This window comes from Pelecanus crispus, chromosome 5 (assembly GCF_030463565.1).
Source record: "Pelecanus crispus isolate bPelCri1 chromosome 5, bPelCri1.pri, whole genome shotgun sequence".
In the NCBI taxonomy this organism is placed as follows: domain Eukaryota; kingdom Metazoa; phylum Chordata; class Aves; order Pelecaniformes; family Pelecanidae; genus Pelecanus; species Pelecanus crispus.
In genome coordinates this window covers 27,084,368-27,104,700 of record NC_134647.1, presented here as the reverse complement: position 1 = coordinate 27,104,700, position 20,333 = coordinate 27,084,368, and the positions used below count along the sequence as shown (strand labels likewise).

Sequence of the window (20,333 nt, the reverse complement as noted above, 5' to 3'; positions counted from 1 at the left end):
GTAACTGAGAGAAACTCAGTTCACTTACGAGATGTATAAATGTATTTTTACTGGGTGTGCAGCTGCAAATAGTTTTACTCTTTCACAGACTGAAAACATTGAAAACTGCTGTTCTAGACAGCAGAATTGGAGGATCTGGGGGCAGACATGTGACAAATATCCATTCCGCCAACACTTCACTTCTCCACATATTGTGTGGATCTTATACATTTCAATGATCTAAATTTATGACTGGATCAAGCCATCTTGGTACAAGTGACACTTGTATAGTAGTGTAATTTCCTCAATGTAGGTGGGAACATTGGATTTATTTATAGCTGTTCCGGATATCTCATTCTTACTGATTTTATACAAGAGCGAATGTAAAACACACTACTTAAATTATGCATAACTTCAAATGTCCCTGTTGGTTTAGTGCTTTCTTTTTTTTCCCCCTCTGTATGAATTTTGGGGGAAAAACCCAAAAACATTTGAAGAGTAAATACTATGACTTTTACTCTCTAAGACAAATAACACAAGAAGCTGAACTATGACTAGCAAGATTTTGTAATAATTGCTTGTTGAATATATTATATATATCTAGAGCGCATTCTATCCACAGGGATTTATTGGTGGGGGTGGGAAGAGTGTGGCAGACTGAATTACCTGTGCATTCAGTGGCAAGTAGGAATGCTGTTATTAAGTAGCTTGACTTACAAAAAGCATTGAAAGCTTGTAGCACGAAATCTAACCTCTTTAACTTGTTTCCACCAGAATCACAATTCTGTTTATTACTAATGATAACATTACTAATAGGTTTATTTGACTGGAGTTACCATTCATAAAATGATCCCAACTGACCTTATTTATTTTCTTACTCTTCAACTCTTTATTCATAAAATCCTGATTTTTTTTTTTTTTCCCCTGCAGGATTATTATTTTCTTTTTTGATCCTGAACTTACACTGGCACTCACTTCAATTCTTTAGAATTTGTACAGTTTCCCCAGGGCTGTAAAAATAATGATGTTCATTGGTTGTTAGCCAGATTCTATAGAACTTGGAAGGGCAAGCTCTTTCTGTGCATTGATTTGCATGTGTTTAATTTGAGCAGATGCTGTCTCACTTCTATGACACATAGCTTTTTTTTTGCGGAATTAAGGTCTTTTGTTCAATTGATGTTGAAAATCTCCCAGTTTTTATTAACTTTCTCACTTTAACATCTAATGTTCCATATCTGTAGTTTTAACAATTGTCTTAGGTTCTAGAAACTGCTTTACATTCTAAGTACATACCTTACTAACTTGTATGTCCTCATTTTTTGAAAGGTATGGAATTAGAGTGTGACTACTCAGCAACTGTTAGTATGCAGATAGATAATCAACCCTTTGTCAGAATTAAATCTGATAGTAAATTACTAAGGTTCCAAAAGTCCTTGTGTTAACAAGCCATCATTTCTATTTTAGAAATTCTAAGGCAGTTTTGTTACTAACAACACAGGATGTTCTGTAAATGTCCCACAGGTTGAAGTAACCCACAATAAAATAGATATTCTTCCTACACTTTACAGATAGATGCACAAAGAGGCACTTCATCCTGTTTTGCAGACAGATTGTTTGTTGTGCCCACATTACCACCTCTTGGTTTTACTAGCTATATCTTTGATCTATGAGCATTCAGTCTTGTGATCTGAATCATCCGTATAGTACTTTTGATGAAAAGTGTCAAACCTCCACTCCTTTCTCTTCTTACAGAACAAAATGTAACCATCCGGTTTACTTTTCAGTCACAGGATATTTAACACCAATTTCTGTAATACCAGCCATCTCATAATTCTTCCCAGCATGATTATTTTGAACCTCTTTTGTTTGCTACCTAAGCTCCTTGACTTTCATTCCTCATATGAACCTTTATAATTGGCTTTGCAATAAATGTGTGAAGGGTTATAATACAGATACATTTACTGACTATATCAATTGTTGATGACATATTAAGATATAAAACAGTTGCTATAATTCTCAGCATAAATTCTCTTAATAATATTTGTTGGCTGAACAGTTTGGATTCTTGGATTTCCATCAGGCATTTTGATTAGTCATGTATTGCAAGAGGTTATTACTTAAAGAAAACCACACGTCAGCTGATCGGTAATGAATACATAAAAGGAGAGGTAGCGTGGCACAATAAATTAAGGAGAAACTAACTGAAATGCAGATAGAGGACTTTGCTTCCTTGACTAACTTGAAATAATCTAAAAAAAAATTCATAGCAATCGCAAAATTAAATTGTTTGCATAAGTCCCCAAAGTTTACATTTTCTGTTACGTATTTCCCTACTTATTCAAAGAATCAGTGCAGTTTAAAGCATCACCTCCCCTTTTTGGCTTTTCAGAACCACCAAGGTTTATTAAGAAACTAGACTCCTCCAGACTTGTGAAACAGCATGATTCCACAAAGTATGAATGCAAAATAGGTGGATCCCCAGAAATCAAAGTTGCCTGGTACAAAGGTGAAACCAAGATCCATCCCAGTGAAAAATACAGAATGTCCTTTGTGGATTCAGTGGCAGTCATTGAAATGCACAACCTCAGTGTTGAAGACAGCGGTGACTACACTTGTGAAGCTCAGAATCCAGCGGGTAGTGCAAGCACCAGTACCTCACTGAAAGTAAAAGGTCAGAATCCCAGTTCTTTCCTTACCTTTCTATCTGTATGAGCTTTGTGAAAAAGCTGTTAAATCCCACTTTCTTTAGCCAGAGTAGGCCAAAACCTGGCTGAACAGATGGCAAATCTCTTGCCTGTTTGTTATGCTGTGGGAGATCTTTCTTATTTATGGTTTGTCTTTGTTGTTCAGCATCAGAATGGCTGCTGACTAGCCTGTCCTCTTTAATCTCCTTTGCTCAAATAACACAAACTTTAACCCTGTTTTTTTTTTTTTACAGCACCCCCCATTTTTACCAAGAAGCCCCATCCAGTCCAGACCTTGAAAGGGTCTGATATTCACCTGGAATGTGAGCTCCAGGGCACTCCTCCATTCCAGATTTCATGGTATAAAGACAAACGAGAAATTCGGAGCAGCAAGAAATATAAGGTCATGTCCGAGAACTACCTGGCTAGTATTCACATTCTCAGTGTGGATACTGCAGATGTTGGTGAATATCATTGTAAAGCTGTAAATGATGTGGGAAGTGACTCCTGTAGTGGCTCTGTAACACTAAGAGGTTTGTATAAAGATTGGCACCTTCTTGGCCTTTCATTGTTCCTGTCATTCTCCTCCTACTTTTCCGCTCCTGGTGTGTTTTTTTACTGTTAAATATCTTCTTTTAAATAGCACCACCAACCTTTGTGAAGAAGCTGAGTGATCTCACTGTCGTAGTTGGGGAGTCAATTGAACTGCAGGCTGCAGTAGAAGGATCACAGCCCATTTCTGTTCTGTGGTTAAAAGACAAAGGGGAAATCATTAGAGAAAGTGAAAATCTTTGGATGTCCTATTCAGAAAACATTGCAACTATGCGGATTGGAAATGCAGAACCAGCCAATGCTGGGAAATACATCTGTCAGATAAAAAATGATGCTGGAGTTCAAGAATGTTTTGCCACACTGACAGTGCTAGGTTGGTAGCATGGGATAAAAAACTCACTGTATTTTAAGATGCTTTAAAATTTCATTTTTTATTATAATAATAACTATTGCATCATTGTTTTTAAAACTGTTGCGACTTGCATCTCATTGCAGAACCTGCAGTCATTGTAGAGAAGCCAGGCCCAGTCAAAGTTACAGCTGGAGACTCTTGTACTCTGGAATGCACAGTAGACGGCACACCAGAGCTTACTGCTAGGTGGTTTAAGGATGGAAATGAACTGTCCACTGACCATAAACATAAAATCAGTTTCTTCAACAAAGTATCTGGGCTCAAGATCCTCAATGCAGGACTAGAAGACAGTGGAGAATATACTTTTGAGGTGAAAAACAGTGTTGGTAAAAGCAGTTGCACAGCTTCAGTGCATGTTTCAGGTTAGTTGACTACTCTTTCTTAGTCACATCTGATCCTGTAGTTCCTTTACAAAGCCTTCAGATAGCAAACTGTTTCTCATGACTGGCAGCCTGAGAGACTCATTGCTTGTATATTCTTAGGAGTACTTGGCATGCCACTTTGACAGGCATCAAGAATAGATGCCTGCCTAACCTCTGAGGTGCAGGAGTTGTTGCAAGGGCTTGATTTCTTCAGCTTTAACCTACATGTCTTCTTGGGCAGCTGGTGCAATGTTGCTGCTTATCAAAAAGAACTGCAAAGATAAAAGGTGTCCCTCAAAAAGTGTGAATGAAAGTTCCAGCTTATCCTTAACCATCAACTATCTATTTTTCAATGACTTAGGTGTGTAGGAGCAGATTGCAAAAGCATATATGTCAAAAGAAAGCTAACTGATTTTATTATGCATGGGGAACTTTTTGCATTTTAAGCTCCTGTATGGTAATTTTTTTTTTTTTTTTAAACAAATGCAGATCGTATTATACCTCCTTCTTTCACAAGAAAACTGAAAGAAACATATGGTCAGCTGGGTTCTTCTGCTGTACTGGAGTGCAAAGTTTATGGGTCACCACCTATTCTGGTTTCCTGGTTTCATGATGGGCAGGAGATTACCAGTGGAGACAAGTATCAGGCTACTCTTACAGACAATACCTGTTCTCTGAAAGTGAATGGACTTCAGGAATCTGATATGGGAACTTATTTGTGCACAGCTACTAATGTAGCTGGGTCTGATGAGTGCAGCGCATTTTTGAATGTTAGAGGTCAGTATCAATAAGAAACCAGAGTCAGAGGGCACAAATTTATTTTCAAAAAGACTTCATTCTTTGCTTTGTTACGTATTTCTGATTACTATGCTCTTCATGCGAAATTCAAATGTGCTTCTTCTCTGTCTGTTTTATTTGCATGCTTAGAACCACCATCTTTTGTGAAGAAGCCTGAACCACTGAATGTTTTATCTGGGGCAAACATAACCTTTACCAGTATCATAAAAGGCTCCTCTCCATTGGAAGTTAAATGGTTTAGAGGTAGTGTTGAGCTAGTACCAGGACACAGATGCAATATCACCTTGCAAGATTCAATTGCAGAACTGGAGCTGTTTGATGTAGATCCACTTCAGAGTGGAGACTACACCTGCCAGGTCTCTAATGAGGCAGGGAAGATTTCTTGCACAACACATCTTTTTGTCAAAGGTTTGTCCAAACTACTGTTTCATATGCTTCTTATGCTTCTAAAAATGATCTCTTGGCTTTATTTAATTTGTTTTCTTCCCATTGTTCATTATAGAACCAGCCAAATTTGTGAAGAAGATGAATGATTTAAGTGTAGAGAAAGGGAAAAGTTTAATCTTGGAATGCACATATACGGGTACTCTACCAATTTCAGTGACATGGAAGAAAAATGGAGTAAAAATAACACACTCTGAAAAGTATAGCATCACCACTACAGAAAAATCTGCCATACTGGAAATCCCTAATAGCAAACTAGAAGATCAGGGGCAATATTCTTGTCATATTGAAAATGATTCTGGACAAGATAATTGTCATGGTGCAATCACAATACTAGGTGCGTCAAGCCACCATCACTTCATCAAGTGTTATCTGAACAACTAATGGTCATTGTGCAATACCTTTTTATGCTAATGGCATGTGTTTATTCTTCAGAACCACCTTACTTCATTACACCCTTGGAGCCAGTGAAGGTGACTGTTGGGGATTCTGCATCCTTACAGTGCGAGGTTGCTGGAACACCAGAAATGATTGTGTCATGGTACAAGGGCGATACAAAGCTGAGAGGAACTGCTACTGTGAAAATGCACTTTAAGAACCAAGTTGCCACTCTGGTTTTCAGCCAGGTAGACAGTAGTGACAGTGGGGAGTACATCTGCAAAGTAGAAAACACTGTTGGGGAGGCTGCTTCATCATCTTTGCTGACAGTTCAAGGTGAATATTTCATTTTTAAAAATAGGAAAATGGCCTGGTTTTCTTAAGTATGCTTTGCTATTTTGAAAAACAAAGATTACCTTCTCCTTGTTAAAAACTTTACTGTTTCTTGACATGTAAGATACCCTGTGGCGCTATCTTCTATTAACAAAGGCTTACCAGTAAAGCTAATCGAAATACATCTCTTACTGACCACAGCTCTTCTGTAGGGATACGAACTTCTGCATCTTCTTTCCCCATTGAGGATATTGCTTTGATTGTTTCCACCATTAGCAGTCTTGAGGGTTAAATAGGCTCACTGGGTGTAACTGAGGGCAGAATGGTTATATATTTTCCTGCAACTGTATGCACAGTGCTTTTTTCACGTCAGGTTCCAAATAAATGATATGCTGAATAACATTTTTAATCAGAAGTTATGAGCAAAAATCCAGCACACTCTACAGTATATTAGGCAGTGATTATTGATGAGTACAGCAATAGGTGCATATCTTCTGAAAGCTCTCATTGTATGATACCCGTTTTCTTACAGAGCGTAAACTTCCTCCTTCTTTTACACGAAAATTAAGAGATGTTCATGAAACTGTTGGCTTACCAGTTACATTTGATTGTGGCATTGCTGGTTCAGAACCTATTGAAGTATCTTGGTTTAAAGATGGTGTACATGTAAAAGAGGACTACAATGTTCACACATCCTTCGTCGATAATGTAGCAACTCTCCGGATTTTGAAGACAGATAGGAGCCTTATTGGACAATATACCTGCACGGCTACCAATGCAATTGGGACTGCTTCTTGTAGTGGCAGACTTGTCCTTACAGGTTGGTAGGCTGTGAAATATTTAATGGAAATATCTTAAAAGTCACTTTTGCTTTATATATGGATTTAATGTTGTACAAATAATATTTATTTCACAGAGGTTTAAAGCAAATTGAGATTTTAAAGTGATGCTTTTTTATTTATTTCACTCTTCAGAAGGGAAGACTGCTCCATTCTTTGACATCCCAATTGCACCTGTGGATGGTATTATTGGAGAAAGTGCTGACTTTGAGTGCCACATTTGTGGAACACAGCCTATTAGAGTCGCTTGGGCAAAAGACAACCAAGAGATTAGAACAGGAAGGAACTACCAGATCAGTTATGTTGACAACACAGCCCACTTGACCATCTTGAGAGTTGACAGGGGAGACTCTGGAAAGTATACATGCTATGCTAGCAATGAAGTTGGAAAGGACTCTTGCACAGCTCAACTGACTGTTAAAGGTACTGAACAGATAATATATTGTGTGTACATTTTTCTTCCTTTAATTATAAAGGAGGTTAGCCTTATTGCTGCAAGATAAGTTTGAGAAAAACTTTTGAGATACAGCTTGAAAGCATCTATCTGGAGATACCCATGGTTGTCTCAGGGGAGTTAGGAAAGGTCACTAAGAACAATGGGAGGAGAAATGAAAGAATATTTTCTTTGGCCTAGTTTCTTTATAGGCTTTGGCCTATTTCTTTCTTGAGAACTTGACAAAAATCTTGGGGTTTTTTAAATGGCATTTGACTAAAATCAACATAAGAGGATTTTTTTTCAAATAGGAAAATCAACTATGACAGTGACTGTAAGAGCAAGACACCTGCTGTTTATCTTGGCATACTTTCACTTAAAAAAAAAAAAAATCCTATTTATATGACAGCAAATATCAATTCCGTAATGTCCAAATTTTTCTTGAAACATTTTCTTTAGCATTTTTCATTTCAGGTTTGATTCATCAAATTTGAATAATATGTTCTTTTTTTTAACAGAACCAAAAACTCCACCTACTTTTACTAAGAAACTGTCTGAAGCAGTAGAAGAAACAGAAGGGAATGAACTTAAACTTGAGGGCCGTGTTTCTGGATCTCAGCCTTTGACTGTTGCTTGGTATAAAAACAATCAGGAAGTTCATTCAAGCCCTCATTGTGAAATATCTTTCAAAAACAATACCTTACTTTTGCATATAAAGAGCATAGAGCAATCAGATGCTGGTTTATATACCTGTAAAGTATCCAATGAAGCAGGAAGCGTGTTGTGTACATCTTCTGTTGTTGTCAGAGGTTAGCTGAAGTCTTACTTTTCTTTGCTTCTTAATTTTCTTTGTTTTATGTTAGCTGCAAATGTACAGCTTATATCTTATGAGCTGCTTTTACCTACCTTAACAGCACTACTTTGTCCTGAGATGGACAAGATAAAACTGAGTTAAACCACAAAATCAAGGAATTATTTTAATTTTGTGATTAAAATAAAACAATATTTTTCTGGGAGGGGCTTCTTTTTCACTATTTGCTACAACTGATCTAAAGTGAACATTGAAATCTTTATGTGATATTTCTGTTGAATTTTTAATCATTCTCGTTTCATGGAATAACAGTGTTTCTGTGCAATTACATCTAAGCTGGGGCAGCCTTGACTGTGTTGTAGTAGCACTTCATCATAATACTCTTGCAGGAGATTGCACATTTATTTCTTTAAAGAATTTATTTATTTCTTTAAAGATGCTTACATAGTTTTGCAGCCTAATAGCAGTGCTTTAGTTCTTATACTGCTTTTTGTGTGTGAATGTCCTTGCTGCATGCAGAAAAGATATTTCTTGCATGTTTGCATAGAAAACATACTCTCTTGATATTTATTCCGTTTTCTAAAACTATGATTGACATTCTCAGACTTCTGTTGATCCTCCTTCATTCCTTGCCACTGTCTTCTTAAGAATCATGTGTCTGTCTTTCTCTTACATTCTTAATCATACTTTCCTTCCTTGAGTATTCACTCAAGCATTTTCGTATTCCAGAACCAAAAAAGCCTCCAGTTTTTGACCAGCCTCTTCAGCCAGCAGCAGCAGAGGAAGGTGACACCCTACAGCTCAGCTGCCACGTCCAAGGATCGCAGCCAATCCGGATTCAGTGGCTGAAGGCAGGGAGAGAAATAAGAGCTTCAGACAGATGCAACTTCAGCTTTGCTAATGGAGTAGCTCTTCTGGAACTTGCTGCAGTTACCAAATCTGATTCAGGAGAATATGTATGCAAAGCTTCAAATGCAGCTGGCAGTGATACTTGCAAATCTAAAGTAACAGTTAAAGGTACAGTAACATGAAGAAAATCAAGGCATATGATGGAAATTTAAAACAAAATTCCATCCTGCTTTGTTTTCTGTGGAACAAAAGTGTTAATAATCTAATAGCAAAAAACTAGTATCTTTTAGTTCTTTTCAAAACTGTACAATACAGGAAGACAATATATTTAACAATAATTTATATATAAATAGTGAAATAAACAGTGGGAGATCACTGTCAAATCAATAGTATATCCAACAAGATTAAGAATTTAGTTTCTAAATCCAAACACCGAATTTAAGAAGAATGCAAGCTAAATGAGTGAAATTACTTGGACATGCTTATTTTATAGAAAGGATGGGAACAGTGGTGTTTACTAAAAGAAAATACAAAAGGAATTTGATTGAGTGTGTGGCCTTAGAAGCTAATCCCTTCAGGACTGTTACAACTCTGACATTTTGAGCTTTTAGCTGAAAGTAAATATTGTCTAAGCATGAATCCTTCCATGTAGGTCTTGTCTTACCATTTCATAAAAGACATAAGGGTTCAGTAATATGTAGAAATAGTATCTTTTTCAGTACATGGGTAGCCGCAAGGCTGAGAACTACACAAAAGAAAAAAAAAAAAAATTAACAGATCACTGATAAAAAAATGCAAGTAACTCTGATGGTGAAATTTCCAGAAATAGACAGAAACAGAATACGTCACTAAAAACTGATCCATTTTAGAAAATGAGGCTTCTTATTTGCATATCTATCTATGAATTTGCATCCATGCAGAATATAAATGACCTGACTGAAGTTAATGAACATCAAAACATGGCCCAGACTGTTCAGTTTCATCTGGAAAGTAAAATACAAGTTAATTAATACAATATGAAAGTATTTTGCATTTTTATCTCTTGCATAATATTTTGTTCCATCTCTGTAATTAATTCATTTTTTACCATTCCTTTGGAAGTATCATCACGCATGAACATAAAGTTTTACATGAAACCACCTGTTTTAATTGTTTGACTGTCTTTTAGAAAAACCAGCAGCTGCACCAGCAGCTAAGAAAGCAGAATTGGAAGGAAAACTTTATTTTGTGACAGAGCCTCAGAGTATCAAAGTTATGGAAAGTAAGAACTTTTTTGAAAAAGTACATTGTCTTCTATTTGCCTATACCTTTTCTTTGAGATATGTCCTGCTGTCATAGACATCTGGAAAGACTTATCTTCCTCATTTGCATCTTTCTGCAGAGACTGTTGCAAGATTTATTGCAAAAGTTGGAGGAGACCCAATTCCAAATGTTAAATGGATGAAGGGAAAATGGAGGCAACTCAACCAGGGAGGTCGCATTATAATCCAGCAGAGAGGAGATGAAGCCAAACTAGAAATAAAGGATGCAATAAAAACTGATTCTGGCATGTATAAATGTGTAGCTTTTAACCAACATGGTGAAATTGAGAGGAGTGTAAACCTACAAGTTGAAGAAAGAAAGAAAGAAGTTGTTGAAGGGGATCTCAGGGCAAAACTAAAAAGGTATATGGAACGTTTTTATAGATTAATTTACCATGAACACAGAAGAAACTTTTTATTATACATCTCAGATCAAGATACAATTTTTTAATAATCTTTAAATATGAATAACTGTACTAAAAATAGAAGCAGCTGACTAGACTAAACTAAAGGATTCCACTGCACCAGGCAGCTCTAAGCTGATTCATTTTTTCAGTGAAAAACTTTCTAGCAATGAAGCATTGTATATTTAACTTATGTCATTGATCTGAATAGCACTCCAACAAAAAGGAAGGAAGAAGAGGAAGAGGAACCTATTGATATCTTGGAACTTCTCAAAAATGTAGACCCCAAGGAATATGAGAAATATGCTCGTATGTATGGAATTACAGATTTCCGTGGCCTCCTGCAAGCCTTTGAGCTACTGAAGCAAACCCAAGCAGAAGAAAGCCATAGATTGGTAAGATACAGTGTGACTGCAGCATTGGCTTTGTTAGGAGTAATACAGTTCCTTTGAACAGAGTTGGTGTCCACACTCTGCTGTTACTGTGTGTTCAGGAATTTCTGGTTCCTCTTTAGATCTTTTACTGACAGTTCTCAATTTCTTGCATGCTCAAATCCAAGAAGAAGAAATGGGCCTTCTGGCCACGTATGTTCCATCTTCACAACTTGGCTGCAATCTTTAAGATGGGAAGATACACTAGTTACAGTGCAGTTACAGAAAATTTGATGTAGGAACTAATTCTATGCTGGATAAACACTGCAGCTTGACATTTAGTATCCTTTAATCTTTGAGTATATTCTGCCTTTTTACAGGAAATTGAGCTCACAGAAAAAGCTCGAAGAGAAGATCAGGAGTTTGATGAACTTGTAGCTTTTATTCAGCAACGACTCTCACAGACAGAGGTAAAATTTTTTGACTGATTTGTGAAATAATCAAACCCATAACAGGCAACTTGAAACTAATTTAAACTAATATTTTTCAGCCTATTACTCTGATCAGAGACATTGAAAATCAGACAGTTTTAACAGATGAGGATGCTGTCTTTGAATGTGAGATTAAAATTAACTATCCGGAAATTAAACTTTCATGGTACAAGGGAACCCAGAAACTGGACTCCAATGACAAATATGAAATTAGAATTGAAGGTGATCGCCACATACTGAGAATCAGGAACTGCCAACTTGAAGATCAGGGAAATTTCAGAATAGTGTGTGGACCACACATTGCCAGTGCCAGGCTAACTGTGATCGGTAAGTGTACTTTTGAAGTATGTATTTGAATTAATTTACACTTTAATTATTCCATTGTCTGATATCTGCTAAAATGTATGTTTTAACATGCTAATAGAACCTGCAGTTGAACGGCATCTTCATGACACTACTTTCAAGGAAGGAAACACATGCACGCTGTCTTGTCAGTTCTCTATCCCAAATGCCAAATCTCAGTGGTATAGAAATGGGAGACCCATTAAGATAGGAGGGAGATATTCAACACAAGTCTCTGACAAAGTACACAAACTCATCATCAAGGATGTTAGAACAGAAGACCAGGGACAGTATACCTGCAAGCTTGACAATCTAGAAACAACTGCAGATCTGGCGATTGAAGGTTTGTTGATATAGAATCTCTTTATTACAGTAGTGATAAATGGTTTCTGGATGTTCCATTAAAAGAACAAATGAAAATAAAAGGAATTTCTTAAAGAGATATTCCCAAACTTGGAAACGGACTAAATAAGAAATTTTGCTATCCTTTGAACAATATGTGATATGCTTTTGTAAGTTAGTATTTTTAACTAAATCATCATTACTAATGTCCCCTGGCCCTCAAACAATCTGAGTCATACTTGCTTTTATTTTCTTTTTCTCTGATACTTTTATATTTTCCTTGGATTTCCTCTTTTTCTTAATTATTCTTTATCTTTAACTTCCTTAATGGCTTCTCTTGTATAATTTATCTGCACAACAGTCTTGTTATAGTTGTACTCTTACGTCTTCTAATCTTCTTTCTTGCATAGAAAACTTCATAGAAGATGGAATCTCTTTTTCTTACTCTACTTTTTCAAGATCTGTTGTTATTATCTCTTATTATAATGTAGCTATTATTATGAAAACAATGAGAAGTAATTAGATAAACTAAATGGCCTGGTGGTGTATAACAGTCAATATATTTTTTGTTTCTAAAAACAGCGGAACCAATTCAGTTCACAAAGAGCATACAGAACATTGTAGTGAGTGAACACCAGTCCGCAACATTTGAGTGTGAGGTGTCTTTTGACGATGCAATTGTGACATGGTATAAAGGCCCGACTGAACTGAGAGAGAGTCCCAAGTACAGCTTCAGAAGTGAAGGGCGCTGTCATTATATGACTATTCACAATGTTACTGCAGAAGATGAAGGTAAAAACGCATGGAATATTTGTGCTGATGCCATTCTTTTATCTGATTTTGTTGTCCCTTTTTTGTAATGATAAAGGCATATAAATATCAACATTCTTGGCTATTGCAGGTGTATATTCTGTAATTGCTCGCCTTGAACCAAGAGGAGAAGCAAGAAGCACTGCAGAGCTCTACCTGGTAACCAAAGGTTAGCAAATTTGCTAAACAAATTTGTGATCATAGCCATCTGCAAATTTGTGAATTTGAAACATGATTCTGGAAAAATAAATAGTCCTAAAAGAAATCTAATATTCTTTTGCAGAAATCAAACTGGAGTTGAAGCCACCAGGTAAAGATCATGAGCAAGACTGACGCAAGATCATGTCTATAGTCTAGATTTAGTGCATTGCTCTGCTTTATTTTTCATTTTCAAATCCTTTTTTCCTGGTTATAGTAAGTCAAACCTACACCCTGAAAAAATATTCCTCATCCATAGATATGAGGAACTACTTATTCTCATAAATAGTGGCAATGAATACTGTGATAACTCCAAAATCAGTGATATTAATGTGTCTGGAGTCCTATTTTGTACAATATGGGAAGCCACATTCTCCAAAACACAAAAGTTTATTTTTGTTTGAATGACTGAGGAATAGGACAGTGGAAGAGGTACCAAGGAACAGATTTTATGTCCTCTGCACAACTGAAAAAAAAAACCAAGGAGGCAAAATGGGTAGCAATCATGTCCTTATGATATATAATGGTCTTCTTTTCTGAATGTTCTTAAAAGCCTACTCCAAAATGATGCAAGAATTATTCAGAAATAAAATGAAAGAGTGTAGAGTCTGGCCAGACTGAAAGATTAATGCAATTAGTTATCTATTGGTCAGCTAGCTTATTCCTGAGGAGCAAGCTACAATCCTTGTATGCTAGAACAGAAAGATTAAAGCACCATGAACCACTATTCTTGGGGACAGCATACTCAAAACTATTTTTTTTTTATTAAGTCAATTAAACATTTTGATTTTCTAGATGTTCCTGATGCCAAGGTTGCAGTTCCACCTCAAAAACCAGCTGAAGGTAGGGTAACAATCCATACTTGTTCCATAGTGCTGTTTTATATCTGCACTGAAGCAGCAGGCCAGTGGGAACCTCAGAGAAAGTCTTAGACAGCTCTGTGATAAGATCTAGTTAGATCTTATCTAGAATACTCTATTTGTCTCTATACAAGTATGATATGAGCAAGGCTTGGCTTTGTTATGTTTGTTTTGCTGTGTGGAAGGTGAAAACTATACGCTGGTAGTGGTAGGAACAAAGCCTTTTCTCTTAAAAGAGTTTCCCCTTTCCATCTTGTTTTCCTGTCAGTCTCTTGTTCATTCCATCTTCCTTTTATTTCCATTTTCCTCTTCTGATCACTCTTTATTGTCACCTTTTCTTCTTTTCACCACAGAAATATCTTTTAAACAAGCTGTCTGAATTACTACCCTAAAAAAATAAAAATAAAAATAAAATACAAATATTCTTTTAAAGCCATATAATGGATTGCATGTTTATTGCAAATGGTCTCTCCCCAGGGCTCTGGTATTGGACATCAAACTACAAACATTATGTATATTTCTGTCAATAGTTTACTATGAACCTTAGAAGTTCAGTCATCTTGGTTTCATTTCCAGGATAATTTGGTAAATGCAGTGGCAGCAGGAAGGGAAAGATTTGATATTTAGATTAGTTACTATTGGCAAAGATAGGAGAGTGATGGCAGTAAAGAAAATAGAAGGGTCAGAGTTCAAATAATGGTAGACTGGGAATTCTCACTCAAAACATATTCTTCCAGCTACAGTAAACTGTCAGAATGAGCACCATGTTTGCTTTTATCCTGCAGCTGCAATAAAATCATCTTATCTATTTTCCAAATGCACTGGGATTTTTCTTCATTTACAAGAAAACATCATACTCACATTTTATTCTAAATATTTCATTTTTCCTACAAGCTGCCCCTATTCCTATTCTTCTCCCTCTTGTTCCACCACCAGAGGAGAAAAAGCCAGGTATGAATACTTAAAGTATTTGGATGTGTACATGTTTCATTATGACTGTTGGTTGGGTTTTTTTTTAATGTAAATTTTAAAATATATTGTTTTTAAGCAGAGAAAAAGGTTCCAGTAAAGAAAGTCTCCAAAAAGGTGGCTAAAAAAGGTCCTGAAGAAGTCTTGCCACCTAAAGGTAACTTCTTTCTTTTTAAAAAAATAAATTCTTTTAAAATAGTAAAATTACCTTGTGGAAACAAGGCAATTTGTTTTGAATTACCTTGAATCAATCAAATCTGTTTGATTTTTGTCTTTATATTAAAAACATACACATGTAAAATCCAAGCTGATTAGGACTGCTTAAAAAATAGTCACTTCTTTAAACTGTCTGTGAGGGTAAAATCATTTCACTAACTGTGAACATCCAATACACCTTGCAAATGCCAGGCTATGATATGAATAATTTTTTTTTTTTTTTAAGTTCCTGAGGTGCTACCAGAGAAGCCCAAAGAGATCAAAATAACATCCATGGCAAGGAGAGAAGAGATTCATGAAGAAAAGAAGGAAATATATGAAAAGCCCAAAGAAACTTATGAAGAATGGGAAGAAGATTACGGGGAAGACCATGACTATTATGTCAAGGAAGAAGGCTATGATGAAGGGGAAGAGGAATGGGAAGAAGATTATGAGAAAAGAGAAGTTACTTATGAAGAAAAACGAGTAATTCATGAAGAAGGTATTTTAATTATCATACCATTTTATTTCTTCTCTTTTCTCACACTATTATTAAGGCCCAAAAATTTTGAGCCAGGCACTATTTTTTGGATTTGTTTTTGTTTTGTTGCAATAACTTGAACCTTAATATGCTGCCAAGTTTTTACTGTCATTTGATGATAAGACAAGGACTCTATCATGGCGAGGTATAGATGCAGAAGGAAATTGATACACTGTAATTTGGTTGCCAATGGACTTTGCAGATTGGGACATCTTTAAAACCTAATACAAGTTAGTAGTTTGTAAGGATATGCGTCATTTTTAGTTGTTTTGGATATTCCTTCTATCATTTTCATGTATTCTAGATAAACTTGATTTAGATTAAATGTTTCACGTATTCATTGCTTGATGTTAATAGCTGTATTTTGCAATTCCTTGCATGCTTTAACTGTCTTGGGTAGTAGGAATATGTATGCCTCAAGGAACAGAATTTGGCTCTGATGAGAAACCATCAAACTTGGAAATAAGCAGAAAATTTTACTGCAACAATTGGTTCTCCAAAACTGTGTGTGTGTTTTTCAACTTCATAAACTTACAATGGTATAACTAATAACCTTTGTGTGTATCAAGCCTTTAGACAATGCATTTTTCTTCATTAAGTGATGTTGTTATTTTTAAAGTGGTTGAAGTTCCTAAGAAGCCTGTGCCTGAGCGAAAACCACCAGCAATTACAGCTGAAAGGAAGGAAAAGAAAGAAGTAACAGTTCGTAAAGGTATGACTTTCCTGCAAAACTAACAGGAACATGCACATTAAGATCTCTCATGCATCTCCTTCAAGCTGAACTGTGATGGTTATTCACATTTCCTTGAAAAGGAGAGACTGCTCCTAAACATAAAGATGCTGGGCAGCGACATGAGCAAGGCTCATGGCAACCCTTCCTCTTCTCCCACCTCATATTTTTGAGCAGAGAGAGAATAGTGGCAATGGTGGTTGAAGCAAACCAAGAATTGCTGGCAAAATCAAACTGAGCTTCAGTTATCTTTCCTTCTCACTGTGTATTAGCTTTGGGCATGGGTGGTGCTTTTGAGCCAGTGAACGCTGCACTTCTGAGAAGTGTCCTCCATTTAGATCACTGCATATCTCTCAGGGGAGGGTGGGCCTGATCACCTGTTTCACAGGTGCCTTTACCACCACTGTTCACCACCAGTGAACAATGTGCTGAGCAACACACAGGATGTACAAAGGTTGTAACACCCTAAACAAGAAAATAGTTAGTTCTACCTGGTTCGTGTTCAGAAAATAATTTGGAAGATGATTTCAACAATAATATATCTGAATCACTTACAGTTGTCAAGAAACCTGTCGATGAAAAAGTGGAGATAACCACTCAGAGGGTTGCAGCAGAAAAAGTCAAACAGGCTGAGGGTAACTACTGTTTAATTACCTTAATGTCATCTTAACATGAAAGCGGTGGCTATTGTTACTTAGCTAATCTGCATATGCTTTGTCTTCATTTAACATGGGTCTGATCAACTTTTCAGTCTTTGAAACATCTAATAAAATCTTCTGCTGAATTGTATAAAAGGAAGATGAAAAGCTTTTTAGGGGAAAATACTAAATACAGATGCTAACTACCAATGCTTTAAGAATGGAAGTGTGTGTAAAATTGCACTGGATGAAATGGTATTTTTCACTCTAAGCTGAAGATGTGAAATCTCCATCTTCCTCAGATTTCCATCTTGACCTGTCTATCAGGATGTCTTGGTTAATTGTTCGCTTATGAAATAAAAATGCATCCGTATTCTCTCACTAACCACCTCCTCTTGTTCAGCATTTCCCATTCTGCAGTAGCAGTCTGTTGGCTGCAGTTCAAAGTATGTCAGGATATGACCTGTGTACTAAGTGCCCTCCATTACCCGGCCCCTTTAGAAGGTAGCAATAAAAAGAAGCAAACACATTCCTTCTGTTGCTTTGCGTAGATCCAAGCAGCCTGACTTATCTACTGAGTTAGATTATGTTTGTTGTCTTTGTTGTTTTTTCAACATCATTGCTAGATAGCTGTAGACTTATTTTGATCTCTTTGCTAAATGTGTGACTGAGTAACAAAATTTTAATGCCAACAGTTACCAAGAAAGTTCTACCACCAAAACCTACACCAATGGTCATTGAGGAAAAGGTTATGAAAAAGGAAGGTACAGATCAGCATCTTTCAACTGTAGTTTACATTTTTTCCAGCACCCTGTGTGTTCATGTGCTTCTTGTGAATATGTGGGCCTGTGTGTACCTGGATGTATTGTACTAGTCATGCTGTGACTACTCTCAGTGTTTGAATAGTATGTGTACCATGCTTTTATCTTTCATAAAGTCTGTTTTTAACATGTTTGTGGCTAGTCTTTTGATTCTTGTCTAAACAACCTACAGGATACTGCAGTGTGATTTAGCTTTTTCTTCATGTAGTCTGCCTGCTGGCCTATGCTTACATAAACAGCGGCCCAATGCCCCAAAATTTCTTTGAAGAATCACCTTTGAAATTCTTCTGATATATTATTTCCAAAAGCCTGTGCATGCATTTATTTTAAATTTTCAGGTTAAAGGTGTCTGTATCTTTAGTCTTTAACAGATACTAAATATTATAATTGTATGCTTGCTTTGTGTTCAGTATTTTAGAATATGAATACTGACTGTCTAAATATGTCTAAGACTTAAATGTGCAATACAGATACAGATTTGATAAAAGCTCACATGCTGACTACCACTAATGTGGATCTAGAATATAGAATACTAAAACAAAATCCTATCTTTAAAGTACCGACAGTAGAAACATGGACTGTTTCAGAAGAAAAGATGTCGGTTTCTGTCCACAGAGAAGAAGAGTATTCATATGTCACAGGTATGTACAAAACCAAAAATCTGTGCACCCAAATCAAAACAATCTTTCAATCCTATTAGATTTTCTTTTCACCTATTTTTATGTATGGCAAGTTACATATTTAGACACATATTTGTCTTTCAACATGCATTGCTTCTTTTTGTTCATTGTGTTATGTAGCCTCAGTTTTCTTTAGATTAATAGATGTCAACATTTCAACTATTTTATCTTAACATTGTTTAAATGCTTTTCTTTGAAGAGCCAACAGAGCATGAGAAAACAGTTGAAGAAAGATTCTTTGAAGCTGTTTACCCAATTGAAGGTAGATTGATTAAGAATGAGAGGCTAATCAATATTTAAGATTTTTAAAACAATTTGAATCTGAGTTAATCAAAAGTCTCTGTGAGATTTGCACATGCTGTTGGTTTTCTGGATGAAATTTTTTTACATATTAGCATATGTGTTTCAGTGACCTTTGTGTACTGGACACACATAATATATTCTTGAAAGCTTTTCAGATTTACTATGGACACAGATATTTTCTATCTCCAAATTTAATATCTTTAAAATTCCTATTGTAGCACATAAGGAAGTCGAAGAGGAGGAGGAGGAAGAAGAAGAAGTCATTTCTACAGAAGTAGAGATCCCTCATGTTGAAGGTGAATAAAATCTTTGTATCATCATGTGCTCCATTTTTCTGAACTTTCACATTATCTGCCTGTACCAGTCTTTATCAAAGGATAGCATACCAGAACTGAGATCTTTTCATCTCTCTATGGCTCTGCTCTCCAAAGTTCAAGCCCTATCGCATTTCCAAATCTAATTCTTCTTCGTCAGTGCTTTAAATAATTCTTTAAATAGCTTTTTTTGAGATAAGCATATTGTATCTGTTTGATAAAACAGCATACTTTTTGACATACAGCATTTGCTTATCCAGCGTGTTGAAAATAGCCTACTGTGATTTACCAAATATTTTTACTGTCTCCTAAGTGTTTACCACCTATCTCTTTAAAGTGCCTGAAATACCAAAGAAGCATGTTCCAGAAGAAAGAAAGCCCATTCCTGTTCCTAAAAAAGAAGCTCCACCAGCTAAAGGTATTTCTACTGCCCTATTAAAAAAAAAAAAAAACAAACCAAAACAAAAACAAAACAAAAAAACCCCAAACCCCAAACCAAAGAATTGTCTTTCATTATATTGTTTTTCATGTTTTCTTGAATATACTTATGAATTTACTCTCTGTGTGGCTTTGGTTTTGCATTATCTCCATATGCATTATTTGATTTTGCAATATCTCCATTATCTCCGTACTTTCACTTTTTCATTTGTGCTATAACTTAGCTTACAGCTTGCATTTGTCTCAGCTTTGGCCCTTCTCTTTCCTACTAGTCTTGTGCTTGTTGTTTGTATTTAGGTTGTGTGGCTTTTGCAGACAAGAGTAGGCTGTTTTTACTTCAATAGAGTGCCATGAAAGGTGATAGTGCAGAAATGTTAACATTGGAATTTTGTACTGTATCATAGTGCCTTGCCCATGTAGTCTACTGTATGTCCAAAAGGCTGTACATTGTATTGTGTTGAAGTGCTCAGCAACTTGTCCAGACACTATGTTCTATAGAGCAATTTTGGATTACTGAAATCTGGGTAAGTGGTCCAAACACTAAAGCTCTCTCATCTTGACAATGTTTTTCCAAAGTGCCTGAAGTGCCTAAGAAACCTGTTCCAGAAAAGAAAGTTGCTGTTGCTAAAAAGGAGGTGGCTCCCCCAGCAAAAGGTACAGCATCTTTTCAATGTGGTCTTTAGCCAGTCCTGTACTATTGTGCTATTTTCC

The 20,333-nt window shown here is 36.1% G+C and overlaps 1 protein-coding gene across 1 annotated transcript in view; it reads left to right on the top strand.

Annotated features, from left to right (window-relative positions):
• Positions 1-20,333, top strand: part of TTN (titin) — a 242,336-nt gene that overhangs the window by 72,356 nt on the left and 149,647 nt on the right. The window contains exons 85-117 of the mRNA XM_075710465.1: positions 2,369-2,650; positions 2,918-3,196; positions 3,307-3,588; positions 3,711-3,989; positions 4,479-4,766; positions 4,917-5,195; positions 5,290-5,568; positions 5,667-5,945; positions 6,475-6,762; positions 6,917-7,204; positions 7,733-8,023; positions 8,755-9,042; positions 10,043-10,135; positions 10,256-10,538; positions 10,791-10,974; positions 11,331-11,420; positions 11,501-11,768; positions 11,866-12,126; positions 12,708-12,917; positions 13,027-13,104; positions 13,219-13,245; positions 13,929-13,976; positions 14,888-14,944; positions 15,042-15,119; positions 15,405-15,659; positions 16,318-16,410; positions 16,935-17,063; positions 17,762-17,830; positions 18,358-18,528; positions 18,767-18,829; positions 19,089-19,166; positions 19,522-19,602; positions 20,199-20,276. Coding sequence (XP_075566580.1) covers positions 2,369-2,650; positions 2,918-3,196; positions 3,307-3,588; positions 3,711-3,989; positions 4,479-4,766; positions 4,917-5,195; positions 5,290-5,568; positions 5,667-5,945; positions 6,475-6,762; positions 6,917-7,204; positions 7,733-8,023; positions 8,755-9,042; positions 10,043-10,135; positions 10,256-10,538; positions 10,791-10,974; positions 11,331-11,420; positions 11,501-11,768; positions 11,866-12,126; positions 12,708-12,917; positions 13,027-13,104; positions 13,219-13,245; positions 13,929-13,976; positions 14,888-14,944; positions 15,042-15,119; positions 15,405-15,659; positions 16,318-16,410; positions 16,935-17,063; positions 17,762-17,830; positions 18,358-18,528; positions 18,767-18,829; positions 19,089-19,166; positions 19,522-19,602; positions 20,199-20,276 — 6,096 coding nt within the window. The remainder of the gene's footprint in view (positions 1-2,368; positions 2,651-2,917; positions 3,197-3,306; positions 3,589-3,710; positions 3,990-4,478; positions 4,767-4,916; positions 5,196-5,289; positions 5,569-5,666; positions 5,946-6,474; positions 6,763-6,916; positions 7,205-7,732; positions 8,024-8,754; positions 9,043-10,042; positions 10,136-10,255; positions 10,539-10,790; positions 10,975-11,330; positions 11,421-11,500; positions 11,769-11,865; positions 12,127-12,707; positions 12,918-13,026; positions 13,105-13,218; positions 13,246-13,928; positions 13,977-14,887; positions 14,945-15,041; positions 15,120-15,404; positions 15,660-16,317; positions 16,411-16,934; positions 17,064-17,761; positions 17,831-18,357; positions 18,529-18,766; positions 18,830-19,088; positions 19,167-19,521; positions 19,603-20,198; positions 20,277-20,333) is intronic.